Source organism: Melanaphis sacchari, unplaced genomic scaffold (assembly GCF_002803265.2).
Source record: "Melanaphis sacchari strain LSU unplaced genomic scaffold, SCAv2.0 Contig10_pilon_pilon, whole genome shotgun sequence".
Lineage (NCBI taxonomy): Eukaryota > Metazoa > Arthropoda > Insecta > Hemiptera > Aphididae > Melanaphis > Melanaphis sacchari.
In genome coordinates, this window is record NW_020270420.1 from 897,635 (window position 1) to 917,883 (window position 20,249).

At 25.5% G+C, this 20,249-nt stretch overlaps 1 protein-coding gene across 1 annotated transcript; it reads left to right on the forward strand.

Moving 5' to 3' along the window:
• Positions 1–477: 477 nt before the first annotated feature.
• Positions 478–18,534, forward strand: LOC112603569 (CDC42 small effector protein homolog). The gene is made up of 4 exons (XM_025352198.1): positions 478–758; positions 15,714–15,866; positions 16,869–17,039; positions 17,554–18,534. The coding sequence occupies exons 2-4, from the start codon at positions 15,780–15,782 to the stop codon at positions 17,560–17,562; spliced, it is 267 nt and encodes an 88-aa protein (XP_025207983.1). The 5' UTR covers positions 478–758; positions 15,714–15,779; the 3' UTR covers positions 17,563–18,534.
• The last annotated feature ends 1,715 nt before the right edge of the window (positions 18,535–20,249 follow it).

A 20,249-nucleotide genomic window follows, 5' to 3' on the forward strand; every position in this document is an offset into this window, starting at 1 on the left:
CCATGGCTTAACCCGTTGTTTTACCTATAATTATATCATAGTATTATATTTCTGCTCCTTGACGTCATCTTAATAATAAGGAGAAGGATCAAAAGATGGGTAAATTCTCTTACATAATTTAAAAAGCAATCCAATGGGCCGGTTGTTATTACTTGGTATGTTGTTAACTAAACAGTTATATTTTAGGTATATTCTATCGAACATTTTTAGCAGTCGTTTTACGGAAAAGCAGTTTTACAAACCAGGATATCGGCTTATGCAGTTGGTATGATAAATTATATAAATTAAAATTACATAGTTATACCTACAGATGTAAATACGCAATAAAATGTCAAAAATTAAAAAAATCCATTAACGCCGGTAAGACAGATACTGTATGAATACGCATTTTTATCACAGACAACGAGATGGCGCTGTCACGGTTACTGCCACTGCTGGGGACCATCTTGACTGAGCGCGTCTCTGGTGTACACAACAGCACGGTCGTCGACCATCATCACCCCGCAGGTCGCAGTTTGCACTGTGCCCACAGTCTTGCGCAGTTGCAGTGTGTCATCGTTTGTTTGAGTTTTGTTGTCGTTTTACTTTCCGTCGCCGGTTTTTCTCAGTTTTTATTTCAACTTGACTTATTTTTTGCGCGCCTTTCCGACACACGACCGATCTGTAAATCGTGGTTTTGTGTCTCCGATGATGTGAAACGGCCTCATTTCAGTCCAGACAAACCTCTGTGAGGTCCTGCAAAGAAAAAGCTTGTTTCGGTATGTACAAAAAAAGTGAAATAATTTAAATAATAAATATTATCTGACATCTATCGTCTATGCCTATGTGACGTGGGTATATTTATGTAGTCGTTTACGAGTGGTTTTTGTTAATTTATTCAATTCAAGCAGTCGCCCAATGCTTTTCAATCATATAATTATATTATAGTAGGCATATAGAAAAAATTTTTGACATTAAATGCTTCTTTAAAAAAAATATATTATGAATTTATTTTTAAAAATCTAAGATAAACACTGTCATATTGTTTTGGTTTTTATATTTATATTTTGTTATATTTTTTTACGCCTAAATATCAATAGGTACTTATTAAAGTATAACTTTTTAAGCTTATTTGTTTGACATTGTTTATCAATATTGATATACTATTATGACCTTTTTAAGGATATTTTAAATTAATAAAATAGGTTACTATCTAAAAATCAAAAATTGACTGTGTTTCATCAACAGCTATTATAAGAGAAATGTTAAAAAAATGCGAATGTAACGAGGAATGTAATATCTAGGCGCTTATAGAAAATTATGAGTGTTGATTGTTAAAAGAATCACTCTGTATATCTGTATAATTTATGATTTTATTATTGAATAATGGAATTGCAATGTTATGTAGTTAACCATGTTAGTAATATGTCTGTAGTAGTGTAGTCCATCTAAAGTCTTGTAGATTAATTAAGCATTGACCAGATGGCAACTATAATATTTGTTTTTATACATTATTGATAAAATCTAATCATATACGCCAATGTTATTAGGATTAGGTGAACTATGTTTATTATATTTTTTTATTTAATTCTAGTAGGTATATCTTGTATTATTATTGTAAAAGGGCTCATTTGTTATTTATTTATACTTTTAAACAATATTAGGTAGCTTATTCAATCAATTCTTATTGTTTATTATACAATTTTTTAACATAATTTTCTTAAATTTTTTGTTTCATGATTTGTTACTTAATTTAATAGGTATCTACTAGATAATCAAAAGTATCTATAGGTAGAAAATAAAATGTATTTGTACTACATATTAGTATTTAGTAGTACTAGTAATTATATTTTTACCTACAGTTCTATTTAGTTTTAAAATGAAAAAAAAAATATTATTATCTAGATACCTAGTTAAAAATGTGAGAAAATTGAATTTTAAAACTAGCTTTTAAACCAAATTTAACACTTTTTCTAATAAAAGAGCCTGTGTTAAATTAGCTGTAGTTATCTATTTTCTGGCTTCTAATGTACTTTTGTAGAAAGTGTGTAAATATTATTACTTTAATTTTTTTTGTTTTATTTACTTAAATATTAAGTAAACTATCAATATATTAAAAATAAAATAATATCTGGGTATGATCTAAGATGGGAATTTTGTTTAAATTATTTTTTATAATACTACTTACAGTTATATTTTTAATAATTTGAGTCATATTATACCAAATGATGTCTAGGAAAAAAAAATTGCAGTCCCCTTCTCCTTCATATGATCATTGATTATAGAATTCTATAATCAATAATAAGATGGATAAATCTCCTGAATCACATGACAAAAAGAATACTCTATAAGTCTATAATATTTCAAAATAATGAATATTATTGTTACTTATATATTTGACAGGCACCTCTGATTGTAACTATGATTTTAGCTATTGTAGTTTGAATCAAAGTGATAATATAAAATTGTCAATTTTTTTTTTATTAATTTATAATAGAGTACCTATATTATATTATTAATAGTAAGTTGATAACTATCAAGCTAATATATCTCCCGGTAAATGCCCCTTTGCCCCTCTTTTAACATAACCTTGTGTTTAAATAAAGTAAATATATTAAATATGATATAGATATAAATTATAGTTCTATTGTAAATTACACTAAATATCAACCTAACTTATTAATACCTAATTAATCATAATAAAACTTTGAGTAAATAAGTAATTTATATTTTTACATTATTATTTAGACAGTTAGGCTTGTAAAGCAAATCAGAAATCTGATATATTTTTGCTTATCTAAATGAGTAAACATTTGAGGTTATATATAGCTTAATAAATTAAAATTATAATACTGGTATGAATAAAGTTACCTAAAACTTTTACAAATAGGTTTGCATTTATACATTTTTATTATAGATAATATAGGGAGGTATTAAATACTTCATTGTTTTATACTTATTATTGTGGTTATTCTCTTGAATAAGTAGATATTAAGTGTTATGTATCTGTACAATGCATAGCTTTGGTCATAAGTCATAACTTAAATCTTATAATTTATAAGTACCTATATATTCAATAATTTCAAATATTTAAATTTTAGAATCACCTAATTTATTTAATAATCATAGTTGCTATTGACTATGAGATGTGCAATTTGATTTTAATAATTGTAATAGTAAACTTTGTTTAACTGTTTAATTTATATACTATAGGTTCATTATTTGATTAGTTACTTATTAATTACTTATACCGCCATACCGGACACAAAAAGAAGAAAGAGAATTAGGTACTAAAAACTTTTAATATTTAAGTATTAGATTAATGGAATGTAAATTAGGTACTTGAATTTAAACTATGATTGTAAAACCAATCGAAATTTGTTAAGTTTAAAAATATATATAAATGTGTAAGTGTTACCCAAAGTGTTACTATTATTACAAATTATTATTATTATTATTATTATTCAGTTATTAAATTATATTTTAAGGGAGTTAATGTTTGTGAACATTAAATACCTGTTAATAATTTTTTTTGTAGGAGAGTAGGTGTTTATTTTTATGTTTTTTTTGATAATGTTTTATGCTCCTATTTCGACTAATATAAATAAAACGCTGTTAAATTAGTAATTATTTCATTTAAAATATTTTGCTCTTATGGTTTTATATTCTGAATCCTAGTATAATAAACTTGATACTTTTATCGAGTTGCCTAGACGATCACTAAATATTTAATTAATCAATGGTGAGTTAATCCCTTAAATATGATTTAGTTGTCCACAGTTGGTCCACTAAATCTTAATAGCCTATAGAATTAATAATTTATTAATGCGGCTCAGCATTTATTAAATTCACATAGCATTATTTATAAGCTCTAATAAATGTATATTTAAATTTCTTTTATTTATTGTATGGAATTTAATATTCTTAAAGAGTGAATAATAAATTACTTTGTTCAATAAATTTAATCATTTAAGATTTGAAGGAGACAACAGATAAACATCGATTGAATACAATAAATTTCGCAGTAACTATTCTCATTTTCCGCCAAGATTCGACCCAGTTTTGGTTTTATAGATGGAAAAAAAAACAGGTCCCGACTATACTTTATGTCACCATGTACCAATATTTGTGGCATTCTCAATATTATCCATTAGAACTGGTTAACGTCATTAACGATCATTTTTATTGAAACATAATGTACAATGATTGGTTTGCCTTAACTATGTGTTTGACCCGTTCAAATGATATGGCCTTGACCGCCTAGGTCATGGAGCTTAAACAAGTAGTTTTTGTGGCATGACCGATTTTGTTTTTACGTTTTCATTATTTTTAATCATACAATCATACGTCTTTCCATACTAAGAATAAACGACAACCTTGATAGAATGTGTTCCTGATATCAGAAATATTATGACAATTATTAATAATGGGTAGATATGTAATAAAAATGTATTTTTCGAACAAATGGCATATAAGTGTTGATTTTTCTTGGCTAAAAAACAAATTCATATATTTGACCAAGTTGCGAAAATTATTTATTATAAAATGAATAATAATTGTTTTATATATTATGATGTATTATATCTAATTATTATACGCAGTAGTATGATTTTATTTTTATCTTATTATCGGGATGTCTTTTGTAGTATTATATTCCAGAATAAAATTCAGTTATTTTTTTCGTCATTTATAAATGTATATTGTTAATAGTTAGTCACGTTTATTTAAGTAAATAGTTATCACGATTCACGATTGGATTTTGTTGTCAGTTATTATCTATAAAGTTCGATAACATAAATGGGATTACTCTTAACTTAATTTGTAGTTAAGGTATATTATGTGTATAGTTTGATATTTTAGCAGGTATTAGGTTATTATGTAGGTATTCAAACACTTAAATAATTTATTATTTTCACGAGGAACTTTAATTTTTATTAAATGTTTCATTTTAATCGTTATATGCCTAGCGTATAAACCATCCATTGACTGTAATTTTGTTGTTTTTATAAATTATTTATGTAATAAATTATATACATAACAGAACGTATTAGGGGAGGCTTTCAAGGGTTTCATCTCTTAAGAAATTTAAATACCTCCCTCTCCTAATTTAATCGTATAGACATTCATGGACCATGTACTTATATAGTAATCATGGTGTGATCAATTTTATTTTGGATAATGTTTCTACCCTTAAAAAAATTTAATTATTGTCTGCTTATATGAATGAGTAAAGTGAGGTGAACAGCAAATACCTGGGCTCTGGATCCTGTCTTTTAAATATAACAAACTAATATTTTACTGGTATGTTCTATTGAACCTAGGTGCGTTGTTTGTGGCATATGGAAAATAACTATACAACGAATTCGCACGTGTTGAAATAATACTTATATTGAAGTTAATTAATAAGCGCTTACTATCCATTTTAAAATTCATTATTTAGAATCATTTGTTACTATCTTAATTCTATTAGTTTTATATTTTATCATATTTTATTTATTTCAATCGTAAAATATGATTTATCTATATTTTGTTCACTTTTCAATACTTGTACATCGTATACACAGATATAGATAGTATATGTATACTGTATAGTACAAGTATAAAATCATAATTTGATATATCATTATGTTTTTTTTTTTTTAATCAAAAAACGTTTTGTATTCATACGTTATAGTACCTATTTTAATAATGCTATTAAATATCAGTCATATAATATGGATATGGAAATACGATATATTTATATGATATGCCGTATAATTTTCATAACTTCATTATACTAACAGTATACACAATAATTTCTAGTTCATAGTTAATATTTCGTTACTTTATTATAAATTCGTATTAGTTAATATAATGTTTACATAGACATTGCAATTTTGACTCATACATGATAATTCAGTACTTTATAGTTGATTAAATTCAAGCCCGTTTCTAAGACATTAATAAAATTTATTCTAGACCATTAACTGTGAAGAATAATATACGTGTTTGTTATTCTTTTATTTAGTTTATTGATTTCTTATATATTGTGTATGTTTTCTAAATATTTGAAGTTTGAAATAATTCTTGATCAATGATGATTTTGTCGTAAATAATAATAAGATCTAGGATTATAAAACTGTTTTGTTTTAGGTTATAATATGGATGTGTTATTAACAGCTTTGGCACCCACTTATGTTATTATAATGTTTTATTGCATGCATTAATATTTTGAAATACATAATATATAAAACTCAAATAAGTTTTAATGTACCTAGTTGACACGTTTTCATGTTTTAATTTTAGTTCCTAACGTTTTGTTGATAGTTAAAATATACGAATTTTGTCAGACCACGTGTACAAAATAATTCAATTTAGTGCTTTTAAAAAAACAAATACTTAGCAATATTGAAAAATGTCTATACTATATATTTTATAGTTATAGTTTGTTATCAATCAAATCTTTTAACAAAAATACAAATTATTAAATATTTTTTCAAAATAAAATTATTAGTTCTATATAATATAGAATATTTATGAATATAGTTATATTTTAGCTATATTTAATTAAATCAAATAAATACTACGTATACACCGGTAAGTAGGTAATTATTTCAAGATTTTGTAGTCAAATTTTAGTTTGTGATAAGCAAAGTTCAAAAATGTATTTATTTATTTTGTATATTGCCTATGTTTATCATTAATAATTAATAGGTTATAGGTTAGTTATTTCTAAAGACAATTTAATGTTTAATGTCGATTATATAAGACATTTTAATTAATTTCAACCTATTGTTTAAGTATCTTCTATGCTATATTATAATGCATTTAAATTCATTTTTTCATTCCAGAGATTAAACAACATGACATCCATAATATTATCATATAATTGTTATAATATTCGAATGATTTTATTATTTTAATATCTAGTTAAAGGTCTACAGTTATATTTTATAATTAGTTATGTCCAAAAGTCAATCTGTAATATTAGTAATTAAATATTCCTACATTTTAGCTAGGCTTTCATATAAAGTTATATGCTTTATAAAATGGTGAAATGTTTGCTCATTAATTGTTTAAGGAACTTTGTGTCATTTAATATTAGTATTTCATGTGACACATTTGGATTTACATCGTGACATACCAGTGTCCCGACACACACCGGTTGAGAACCACTACTCTACTGTATAGTATTTTCTAGAGTGTATCTCGTTATTAAGTTTTTCACTGTAACTAATGTATTACCTAAATTGTTATTTAATAATAAATCATTACATAGGATTATTAACAGTAAAGATTCGTTACCTAATTTATATAAGGGTGTTATTAACTAGAGTTAATACCGACTTATTGTATAGATTGTATGAATAGGTTTGTGCTAAATATTCAAGAATTTAAGAATGTTATTGCTGTATAAGTAGATACAAGATTAAAAAAAATTCAAAAAAGTCAAATGATCTTAGACTTTCAATTAAACATCTTAACGAATTTAATAATGTTTTTCGTATCAAATTTTTACATTAATTGTGGTCTACAATTGACAAAAAGTACGAGTTACTTTGCTTTATTTTAGAAAATAGTAGTAGTACTTGAAAAATAATGTCATGGTAACATCTCTGTGCATACCTATGCTGCAGACTATTTCTTATGCTTAGTGTTTAAAAATTTCATGAAATATAAATTTAGTTTTTTTTTTTTAAAATTTTATATTATATAGGAATACAGAATATTTAAGTACATATTACAATAACATTATATACTTTCATGTTAAAATATAGTAATATGTTTATTTCAGCTAATTCAGCACTTGATACATAAATATTTTATTAAAAAAAAGTTTTCACGTTTTTATGAAATATTTTACCATACCTATAGTGAGTAATTTTAAACACTACATTAGTACCTATAGCTACAGATACTAATAATCACTATGTATACATTCATACGACACGCACTTTGAAAGTACCTTATATTGAATTCACAGTATTAAATTGTTTTAAATAATTATCGAAATATTAAAAATTAAAATGCACTAATGTGAATTTATTAGCTTATTCCCATTACTTTAACTAACTTGGCTAGAGACTTTTTATATTTTTATCTTATATACTTAGCAACTAACACTACAATAGATAAAATATTGTATATAAAGCACTATCGTATTAAAGAAATGAGTCACTATCATCTACATAAAGTATAAACAAATTAAACTATATATTTTTTTTTCAAATAGGTATACACTCTGTTTATTGTTTAGTAGGCATTCATTTAATATGTAATTCATTTATCATTATTTATTACTTATATTAATTTCATGTTAACGTTAAATGTTATAAAAAGCAATATATTTTATTTTATTTTTAATTATCTTGTAACAGCAGTTTATTTAAATATTTTTCATAAAATTAATCAACATGCTCTTATTATGTTGTTATTGATCTATGACTTATCGATATAAGGTAAAAAAATTTTATTTCAAAGCCATAAAATACCTTATCAGATAAAAATGCAGTTAAGTTATACTGGCATTTATTACCCATTAGAATAGAATATATTTTTAATACTCTTAGTAAGAAAGCATTTTTTTAATATAATATTCAATTTATATTCAAAATGTTTAATTGATCATCAAGTGTTTTATTTTTAATCTTAATGAAATAATGAATATATTTTACCTATTGGTTTTCTGCAGCTACTAATTATTAATAGTTTGTTTAATAAAAAAATTACTTAAATCATCTACAGTTTGATGAAATAATTCTTTTGAATATTTTTGTCATCAGAATATTTGACCTTGAAATTAACAATAATTTCAATATTATTTATAATTTGGTTCACATTATATTTGCTAAAAACTAATTGTGATGTTGTGATCGTCTAAATTTCTTTCGTCGGCAGTCGTGCCGTGCACAGTCGTATATACGCAATACGCGTTACTCCCGTAATACCACGTGTTCAATAAACATATTTTATTGCATACACATGTGTTGGATTTATTGAAATGTTGGCCCTCTTCGCAGATAAAACGTAGTGGACCCTTAGAATATGGTAGCTGGTTGTTGAATTTTCTAAAAACTTCAAGTGTACATCAGTTTTAATGCATGATAATTCATTGAATATTATAGTAAATAATAATTGATAATCATTGAATAATATAATAATATATGTACGTATACAATGTTGTGTATCGTGCGGAATAGTGTTACATATCAGCTGCTGCGTGGACCAAAAATAACATCACGTAACCGGGTTTTACATCATTATATTATCCGTAGTCAGTACTAAATTTGACATTGTTACCGAAGAGTACTGTGTGTGTACAAGCGCATAAAGGTACACAATATGCCAAATTGCTAAATAAATATTTTAATATACAAGAACTCTTTTATCTCAGCCTATATTTATGATTTTTTTTCTCTTAAACATTTATACATTACACTTATTATTCTCATTAATGCAAAGAAAAAATACGATTAGTGATTAATATTTGAAAAACCAATCGACATTTCCTTTATACTATACTTTTATAGACTAGAAATATCCGTTGAGATCTAAATAGTGTAATTATGGATTTACTTTAAAAGTATATCATATATAATTTATTTAATAATAATATAGGTTTAATTTAAAAAAATGTTTTGTGTAAATGTATAATTCGTGTATACGGATCACTTATCAATGTTTTCACTTAGGTTATCTGGTAACATATGAAGTACACATCGCATTATTAATAACCATTCCCGTTTATATTATAAGTAGTTTTAAAACAGACAAAATATAAATCCGGTATTGTTATTTATTTTAATTTATTATAACTTAAATAAAATAATATAAATCACTTCTTTTTACGACCCTTAGATTTTGGCAATAGCCTGGTAAGAGAAAGTAAAACGTAAATGATGCTTTTATATTGTATTGTGGGTCGCGTTTTAAACAAGGCAACATAAAAAAGACAATAGGCATGTTATAAAAGAAGAGAGACTGATTGAGAAAAATGTATCTAGATAGAGTAGTAATAGTCGTGAGTAAAAAACCGGTTCATTTTGCCGGGTCATACTTATGTCAAGGGTACAGACACAGAAATTATCGTGTTATTGTACCATATCCTGTTCCGTTTTTTACGATTTATTATTATACTTTCTTTTTTATTTTCTTCCAATAATGTTTGTTTTTATATTTTGACGTTCCATTCTATAATTTAACGATCTGTGAATTACCTATGTATGTGTGAATGTTATTAATTAGTTTAGTCTGTTAATTGTTTCTGATTCAATTTTTATTTCAATATTAGTGCTCTATGAAATACTAGTATACTACACTATGTTTTTATGAGCAACTTGTAATTGTGTACTGTTAAGTCACAAGTCATAAATGGTTTGCACTTCGACCCATATTAGATATACTTATCGAAATGTATAGTATTAGAAAAAATAAATAGTTCACGATTTGTATTTGTTTATCCCTGGGCCATGTGGTTAGTTATCGATCCACATCCTACACAAGTACACGAATTCAATAATAAAACAAAAGATGATAATAGTAAAAGCATTTATATAGGTTTTATTTATCACTATAAATAATTGAATAATGTTGTTTATATTAATTATTATTGTATAGATAATATTATTGTTTATTAATAATTTAATTTGAATTTCATGTACTGTAGTATACTATTAATTATATATAATTATATATAATATAGGTACGTTTTATTTTCAAAATTCAAACACACCTATTTTTATATTATTAGAGCCGTATAACTAATATTACATTATACATAGTTTAAACGGATTTATTATCTTCACTTTTAAAAGAGTTAATTATGTTTATGTTATCAATGAATATATTGTAATAGTGAGTACTGAGTACTATATATTGACGGGTTGATAGAATGGAATGCATATAATAGTATTCCCATGACAATTCGATTCCTTTAAAAAATATATATATACAAGATTGGTTACAGGTGATTATGTATAATTTTATAACCAAGCTGGTATTTTTCCAATTTTGTTCTTTAATATTTATTTTTATTAAGTAGGTAGTATTATCTACGTTTCATTAAATTTAAAACCTTAATTATATTATATGTATTGAATCATTTTGTTTATGGATGCGCTTATACAGCTTCTAATTATTAGTTTGTTCATGTTTATAAATTAAGATTTAATTTTGATTGTTATTGTTGGTTAATGTTTCAAATAACACATAATCATTAAATTGTAAATGATACCAAGATATTATAATTATGTCTTTAACATAAATCTACGTAACACGAGTAAATAACTTTATTAATTAAAAACGTTATGGAATAATTATTTGTATTATTGTCGTTAATTTTATTAGATTATTATAATTTTTTATGATTTTGTACCTTTGGTATTTACGGAAGACAAAAAAAAAAATCAGTGGTTATCTATGATAGATTATATTTTACATATAGTGTGGGATCATTAACGTCAAATTTAAATACCACGTTTATATCCACTGTATCTAAAATTTAACTTTACTCTTATTTTAATTTTATTTTTACTATATAACAATAATTATTATCGTTGTGTGTGACAAATATTGCTAAGGTACTATTTAATGCAATTACATGTTATATACTATAACTATAATATTGAGATAGGTACGTACAGGTATAATTTATTATCGTTATTCAATCTCCATTATGTTGTATTTATGTATCATAATTTTTAAGAATATTTCACGAAACTAATTGTTATTCGAAGAAGCTGAATAATGAATATAGTACAAAATGATATTGGTAACAAACCTATGTTATATAAGAGTACAAAATAACGCTGCTTAAATTATTTGACCATAATATTACAGGATTTTTTTAATCATGTCAATGGCATATGTGTAGATAATGAACTATTATAATACAAAATTAAATACTATCAATTATGAAATATAAGAGTTTTATAAAACATACATATATATATATATCTTATTTTTCCTAGTAAACTGTATAGAATTTTGAATTAGATAAAAGTTAATATTTTCCTACAGAAAATGTTGAGGAAATTTTTCTTAATTTTATTGTTGGTAGGTACTAAACAGAAAAATACTTTTAAAGTGGTATTCTGTACACTTTCCTTAAAAACAATAATATTTTGATGTTCTAAAATAATATATTTTATGCCTTATTTTTGATTTTTCTCTTTTCTTTTTTACTAAGAAAGATATTATAAACGCAAATTTTACGAAAAAGTAACTGTAGGTACTGAATATTTTGAAGGTCATATAATTTTTTTTATCACAGATTTTTTTACATTTTCTTTTTTTATTTAAAATTTTATAAGTGGTTTTATCTCACATATACTTAAAACGTTCAATACGTTTATGACATCGTTTTTTAAACTTGTATGTAAATCAAGAAAGTACTACAGTCGCTATTCTTGCACTTCTGTAATGCATGACTCACCTGCCGCAAAGCGCTTTTACTATATCTTTGCGTTTCCTGTTCATCACCCACGCAGTAAGTCCGAGTCGGATGATTAGTTCCTCCTCTCAGTTATACACTGTATTATACTATTGTTTCTTATATAGGTACGTTTATTGTTATTGTGTATGCGGCGACAACTACGATGACAAAACAAAACAGTCATTAATCAGACCAAAAGACTGAAGAAAACATGTTTTTTTCGTCTTGGTTTTCAGACGCGTATAGTAGGTATCCCTATATAATATACTTTCACTTATCCACGCAAGCACTTTTTATTTCAAATCACTCGATGATAATAATAACAATTGTCGGTCGTCGTATGTATAATATAACATTATGCATTTATGCGTGTGTTTGTTTATTACGTGTTCGACGCGCATTACTTGTATATATAATATTATTTTGTTACCTACGGAATAATTTCCAATCATTGGCCCCTCCGGTGAGCTCTCGTTGTTATCAAACTCGTTTAAATAATGAAATAATGCATATTACGTTCTATATATTATGCTACATAGAGTGATAGCATATTATTTTAATGCGAATAATAATGTAGGTACCTGTATATATGTATATATGTCATAGACTTAGCGTAACCCGTTCGTCGCCGCCATTTCACGACTAGTTTGTCCCGTTAGAGAACTGCTAGCCCCCGCGCATATATGATGTATATGTACATCATCGTCGCGAATAGCGCGTAATATTATATATAGTATAGGTATGTATATAATAATATAACTAATATATACGCGCGATGTGCGCCACTGCCGCCTCTTGCTCGCGTTCAACGAAGAGCTCTATCCTCCTCGAGAATATATAGTTCCTGCCATTGTGCTCCTGGTCGTGAAGTTCAACAACCAGGTACCAATACATATACATGGGAGTATACCGTATGTATTATATATGGTACCTAGTCTTAGCCTATGTGTATGATAATAATAGTAATTTGATGTTCGTATAGTCGTATACAGGCGAAAGGTTTGCGTCGTCGTTTTATGTAAAAAATTATTATGTTATGTGGTCCGTTCTGTTTCCTTGGACGGTTTATTTGGATGTGTATAAGTATATAAAAAATAAACGTTGACCTCTGAATCTTTAGCTAATTATTGCAATGTAAAATTACTTATTATTTATTAGTAAATTACTCGTAATAAGGCAATTCACCGTTTCTTTTATTTCTATAATCATTATCTATGGAAAAACGTGTGCAATTTTTTGATATTAATTATTTTGTTTTAAACGTTCAAATAAAATGCCCTGTGTTCTTGTTTCATTTATTTTAGGTACCCATCGGTAAAAAAACATTAGGTATCTATAAGTTAAGTATGTTTCAAATTGAACCATACAAGTAGAGGTATGCTATAGTGCAAACTGCAAAGACATTTTAAAACATACTATATAGTTTACATTTGTAAATATTATTACCAGCGTTCTTAAAATTTATAAAAGCAAATTTAAATGTTTAAATTGTACAACATTTTTAGTTGATAAATGAATCATTCTGTATAATTATTAAATCTCTAAACGTACTCCTCATTTGTATGCGTTGAGGGTTTCGGATTTGGTTATTATCGACTGGTATCATACGCACACACAAATGAATGTCGTCAATTATTATTCATGTTAAATATTATCTAGTGTTGCAATATTAATTTTGTTTCCGATAACATTAATGTAACTATATACTTGGTGTATAACTGTTTAGTTAGTTTGTTGTTATAATAAAATGTGTATCTCATTATGATCATAATACAGTAATAATAAATTGTGATTAACAGAATATATTTGTTTTTACCACTTAATGGCTATTACACATATTAAACTAAACATTTGTTATAGTTAAAATCCAAAATTTGTCAAAACAAGTTTTATTTATTATATTTCATTAGTTTAACAAGTAGAAAGCCCAATAATTTTAATGTTTAATATATTTAAAAATAATATAGTTAACACTAGTTTTCGTCAAAACTAATTTTAATAAATTTAAATTAGAATTATCCAGGACCAGGAACCTCAAAATTGAAACTAGTATTAATCTACTTTTTTATTTCAGTTTTCTATTTTTAGTTTTTTGTTATTTGTTTTGGCAAGAAAAATTATCATGACATTTAGAGTTAAGCATAACCTATTTTTTTTTACAAAATCAGTTATTTTTCAGCGAGTATATATCTTACAAAACTTTGCCCTGACTGTCCACGCTTCTGTTGCAACTACGCGTAGTAGGTAAAGATTATTACTAGGGGTGGAAGTTATTGCATTGTGTTTTTGGGATATTAGATTACTACTAATTAAGCTTGAAATTCATTTCACAACACTACGAAAAAAATAATAAAAGTTTATAGTGCTTATTTTTGCATATTTAGTGATTTTGTAGTTTTAAGAGCATATTTTTCAATTTTACCATGTTTCAGAGCATAATTAATGATATATTTATAATATAATTTGAAAATTTGAAAATTCCATAAAATATAATACTTAATAATGTATATTTATTTTAAGGGTTTTCACTAGGTATTGTTGTATCGTATTTTTCAAATCCCTAGTTTTTACATAAAATTTCCCGTATATTTTATTAAGTGCAAATTATAAAATAAAAAATTGCAAGTAAAAAAAAAAAAAATAAGTATATTAAGTTCTGAGCCCTAATTATTACGTAGAACCTAATTCGCTATATTGAACTACTCCATGATAAAAATAAATTCAGACCTGAAACAATTTTTACTACTTATATACTACCTTACCTAATAATTGTTATTTTATTTGGTAAAATATAAGATAATAATGAATGTATATGCAATAAAGTATTTCTAGAATTTCATATTAGTTAATGTTCTTCATGGATCGTTCTTTTTAGCGCTACTCCAATCAGATTAGGGAGATTTATTTTGTCTTTGCACTCAAAGATTGACTACGACAGTCGACGGATAAAAATAGCTATATAAATAACTCGATACTTGCTGCTACTATAGCTATTATATATTTATATGAATATTGTATTATTATTATTTATTATGATTATTATTAGGTTTGTACGATGCTGAAATAATTTAGTATTATTGGTTTGATAGACAGTCAAAGTTATAATTGGCTGATCTATCGCGATCACCTATGGTCGCACACGTTTTAAATTTATTTTAATCACCTACGTTTCAGTTAAAACGAGGTTTTTTAGTTACACATTTAGACTAAAAGTTAATTCTAGTTTTTAATAGTTAAAATCAATTTAATTTAAGAAGATTATAAAAATTAATTTTGATAAATTTTGGGTTTTAACTTTAATATAAATAATTTTTTTTTATAGGAATTTACTATTGGCACTGTTATTGTTACGGCCGACGGGAGGACCTCCAAATAACACTGTTCAACAATGTCAGCAGGATACCGATCGGGAAACATGCCTGGCGAAGTCTTATTTCAGTGGTTTTCTTGCTGTGTAAACCAACGTACTCAACAGGTGATTATTAAGACGCTAGGTTTACGGTTTATTGAAAATTAAGTACTTATATGCGAGTTAATGAAGAATATAATATGATACAATATATGCCGCACAAGTATTCGATAACTATTTTTGAAAAAATAGTCTATCTTTTAGTTTTAGTTAAACTTATACAGTTCTCATTAATATTAAATTATTATTGTATTCGTTATTTCATAAGTCGTTTATTAATATTTAGTAGTTAATAGGTATTATAAGTATACGTAATAATATAAAATACATATAGATAATAATTTAGTAAATATTCTATGTATATACATATATATAAAATATTTAGTGTATTATACTTTTTTCAAAACATTTAACTTTAAAAAGTACCTCATAAAATTTATCTTTGAATTTCCAAATTAATATTCACGCCATGAATACCAACTATTAATTGAAGAATTTCTCTTCATAGCGCTTTATTGAAATTTGACTAAAATTATGCAAATTTATGTGCTACAAAATTTTTTTCTAATATTCTTATAGTAACGCTGAATTTAAAATTAAAAAAATTTCAAAACTAATATTACTGTTAATGGATTTGTATGTATGGTGTTATGATTAAACCTGTTTTATAGTTCATGTAATGAATGTTCTTAAAGTAATTTATTTGAGTAGCTCTACTATGCAAGTTATTTAAATGTTATAATTTATAATACATGTAATTTTATATTTATGTTTAATTTATGTCGTTCAGTTGATTTAATAATTATTGTTAAATATTATAATTTATTATATAATACAACGCGTGCGGCGTGCGTGTTTACCGTGTACAAAACGAACAAGTATATCAGTATATTGTATATACAGATATACTTTACATTCTGTTAATGGCCTATTACAAAAACTCAATATAAAACATTATATTGACTTATGTTGTCTAACATATTATTGATAATTAACGTAATAAACACGTTTACATGTACTAATTTATTTATTTATTTATTTTAATACGATCTTTGCGTGTGTTATTAGGGCAAACGCCACGTGAGTCGAGTACGCATCGACCGATCTATGATTGGAGCACCCACAAATTTTCGGCATACCGGCCACATAGGTTCGTCTGACGTCGAAATGGGATCATCCAGATTGCACGCCATCCACGGACAGATGCAGTCCAAAGGCGGTTATGAAGCTACCATTGAAGTGATTATTATTATATTTTTCTATGCGTTTAAGAGATGTTTGTGATCTAAGTATTTCAATGGCGACAACTACAATGCGTATTAAGTATTTAGATTTCTTTACAATTTCGCAGAATTTTGTTATGGACTATAATTATTATTTATCGTTTAACGATTTCAAATTCGCCGAAGTAAATTTTAATTGTAGAAATTAAATGATATATCAATACTTTTTTGACGAGACAAAATAACGGTTATAAAAAACAAATAAGACAATATGACAAAACCGTAGTTAAATTATTATTTTAAAATATACTGTTTGTACACTCAGAAGTAAACATAATATAGTAAGTAGATTAAAATAAATAATTGAACGCATTTATTTGTCTGATAATTTTAATACGACCATATAAATGTTAACAATATATTAATTCAACTTTCGTCGTATCGAGGACAATGGCTACGTGATACCTCTTAGCGAATATTATGTTTGATCTTGTAAGGCAAAGTGTTTAAATCGATTATTTTTTTTTCAGGCTAATTGAACTTGCCAAAAATCAATCGAAAAGAGAACTGTGATCGATAAACTTTCTTCGTGTACCGAACACAATTTTGGAACTGTTATTCCATATTTTTTCTTACTACAGCCACCATTGTGTGAAGGAGATCCGTCGTCATAGTTATAGACTAGTGTTTATACATTCTCTATTATTATAATAAGTAACTATTATTTTTTACTTTATTTTTAAAATTTTATTTAATTCATCAAGTATAGTCATGGCCGTGGCTTTTAGTTCGCGACAGATCATCTTGATAAGTGTCTTATACTAGTCTGGTTTTATTTATATGAATGTTTTTACTTATTATTATTATTTTTTTTTTTTTTTTTTATATAAAATAAGTTTTGAAATTAATCGTAATGTTTTTGTAATCTCTCTTTAGTCTTTATATACACGCCAATTTTTATTTTTATTAATGTTACAATATTATGGTCAATATTGTTACTACTGTTTAATGATATTAATAACAATAATAATTATAATATGATGATGATGATGAGAATCAAAACGATTTTATGATAATTTAAATTGCCATAATCATATAGCATTACCTCGAAAATACCGATAAACCTATCACAGTCTTAATTATAACTACAAATAGAAGTTTTATCATATATATATACCGTGTACAAGAAGAAAATACATTTTGCTACTTTTAACATTACTTTATAGTTATCAGATTTTTTTTGTACCGCTCGTATTGCCTAAAAGTATTTAAGAATCGATACTTTGTGTTTAACTACTTACAATTTAAGCTAGTTTTAAGATCTGATTGATCAGATATGTATTGCATTTAAATGACCGTATATATGTACTAGTTTTAGATATTTTAAAATGTTAACACGTACACTGACTATATATCGTGAGCTCAAAGTGTGTAAATGTGTTCTTTTTTCCAATTTTATGTATTTAAAGTACGTTTATATGTTCATATTTTAATACAAAACTGCTTAAGCGTATTTTATAATATGTAATCTGTTCTGTTTAACGTACTATAAATTTTAAACTTTTTGTATTTGCATTTGATATAAAATGTAATGACAATTGACAATCAATATAATATTGTTTTCTGTTAGACAAATTTAACGTTTAAGGTGTATTTCAAATGACTGGAAATGTATACAACATGTAAGAAATATTATGTAATTTATGCATTAAAAGTGTTTTCACAATATTCTATAGAAACATTCTAGTGTTCTGATTTTGCACAAAACCGTTTGTCGTAACGCTGTTCAGTGAACGTCTAGATATTTTTAATTTGGAATATCAAACAAATAAAAAAAAAATAAGAATACATTTTTTAAATTATAAATATAAGCTACAAACTTTAAGTTTGGTTTTACCAAGATAAATAAAGTTATTAATAATTATTTAATTATATGCGTTGTATTATTAGTTATTGGTTACATATATTAAATTTTATAGTTAGTAAAATATAAACGCTGAAACCCCAAATCTTTTTTGAAAATCTATTTTAACTTATTTTTACTTATGTATGCCTTTTGCAAACATAAGTTCAAAGTTGTCTTTTTTTAACACTGTATGTTATTCAAGTGTTATAGTTTATAGATACGGGTTATTAAATCAGAAAATAATTTACTTATCCTTGTAATTCTTAAATCATAAATACACCTTAGCGGCTACTGGTATCCTAATATTATACAATATATGTTATTATTCTATTCATTAGGCATGTCGATTTAAATTCTTATTCTTGTATAGGCATTGCATGTTTTGAAAAGTATACATTTATAGAAGTTTAGTTCATTAGACAATAGGCATCAACCTCTAGCAGTATGAGACACATGGAGTCCTGAAACTACACTTTTATTCTATTAAAAAAAAAAAAAAAAAACATATGCACATTTTTTGTTTCAAAATTTTTATTGTAATTTGTAATAAATATATTTATTTATTTACATTTTTTGTTTAACCACCATACACAAGAGAAAACCGCATTACCATTCATACAATAATTTCTATTATTATTTATTTTAAAACAATTATTTAATGATTAGAATAATCTACGTTTTTTAGTTTTGTGTTCAGTTGTTAGAACATAGCTGTACTGTTTGTACTTTTAAATAACAATTTTATTGTACTATTGTAGAGTGTAATGTCTATTGTGTTTATTATCTACCTGACGTATTAGAAAATTTTTAATTATTATTTGTGTGATTATGTACCGACACTATCAATAGCGCTTACAAGTAAAAACCTGCAGTTTGAATGTAGACATCATGTTTATTATCACTTTTGATGATAACTTAATGTGAATCATCCATAGTGAACAAAAAATGAACCGTGTTATTGTTACATGTGAAATCATCAAGAGCTATCACCCATTTTTAACTTCAGTTCACTTTGATGAATCATCATCGTTGAATCATTGTAAGAGAACTGTGAAAATTACTGATTAACGTTATGTTACATTCGGGCCTCGTACGATACGCACTGACCACTGACCAGTCGTGTAAAATACACGGCTGATCAGTGAATAATTATATACTGTTATATGATTTTTAGCTTTAAACGTTTTTTCATTCTATAAATATAAAAATAAAGTGATGAGAAAAAAGTGTATAAAAACACTGAGGACTTTTAAGTTTTAATCATTTTTTTTTTTTTTTTACTATACCGCAGGGCACTACAGGACATTAAAACAAAATATA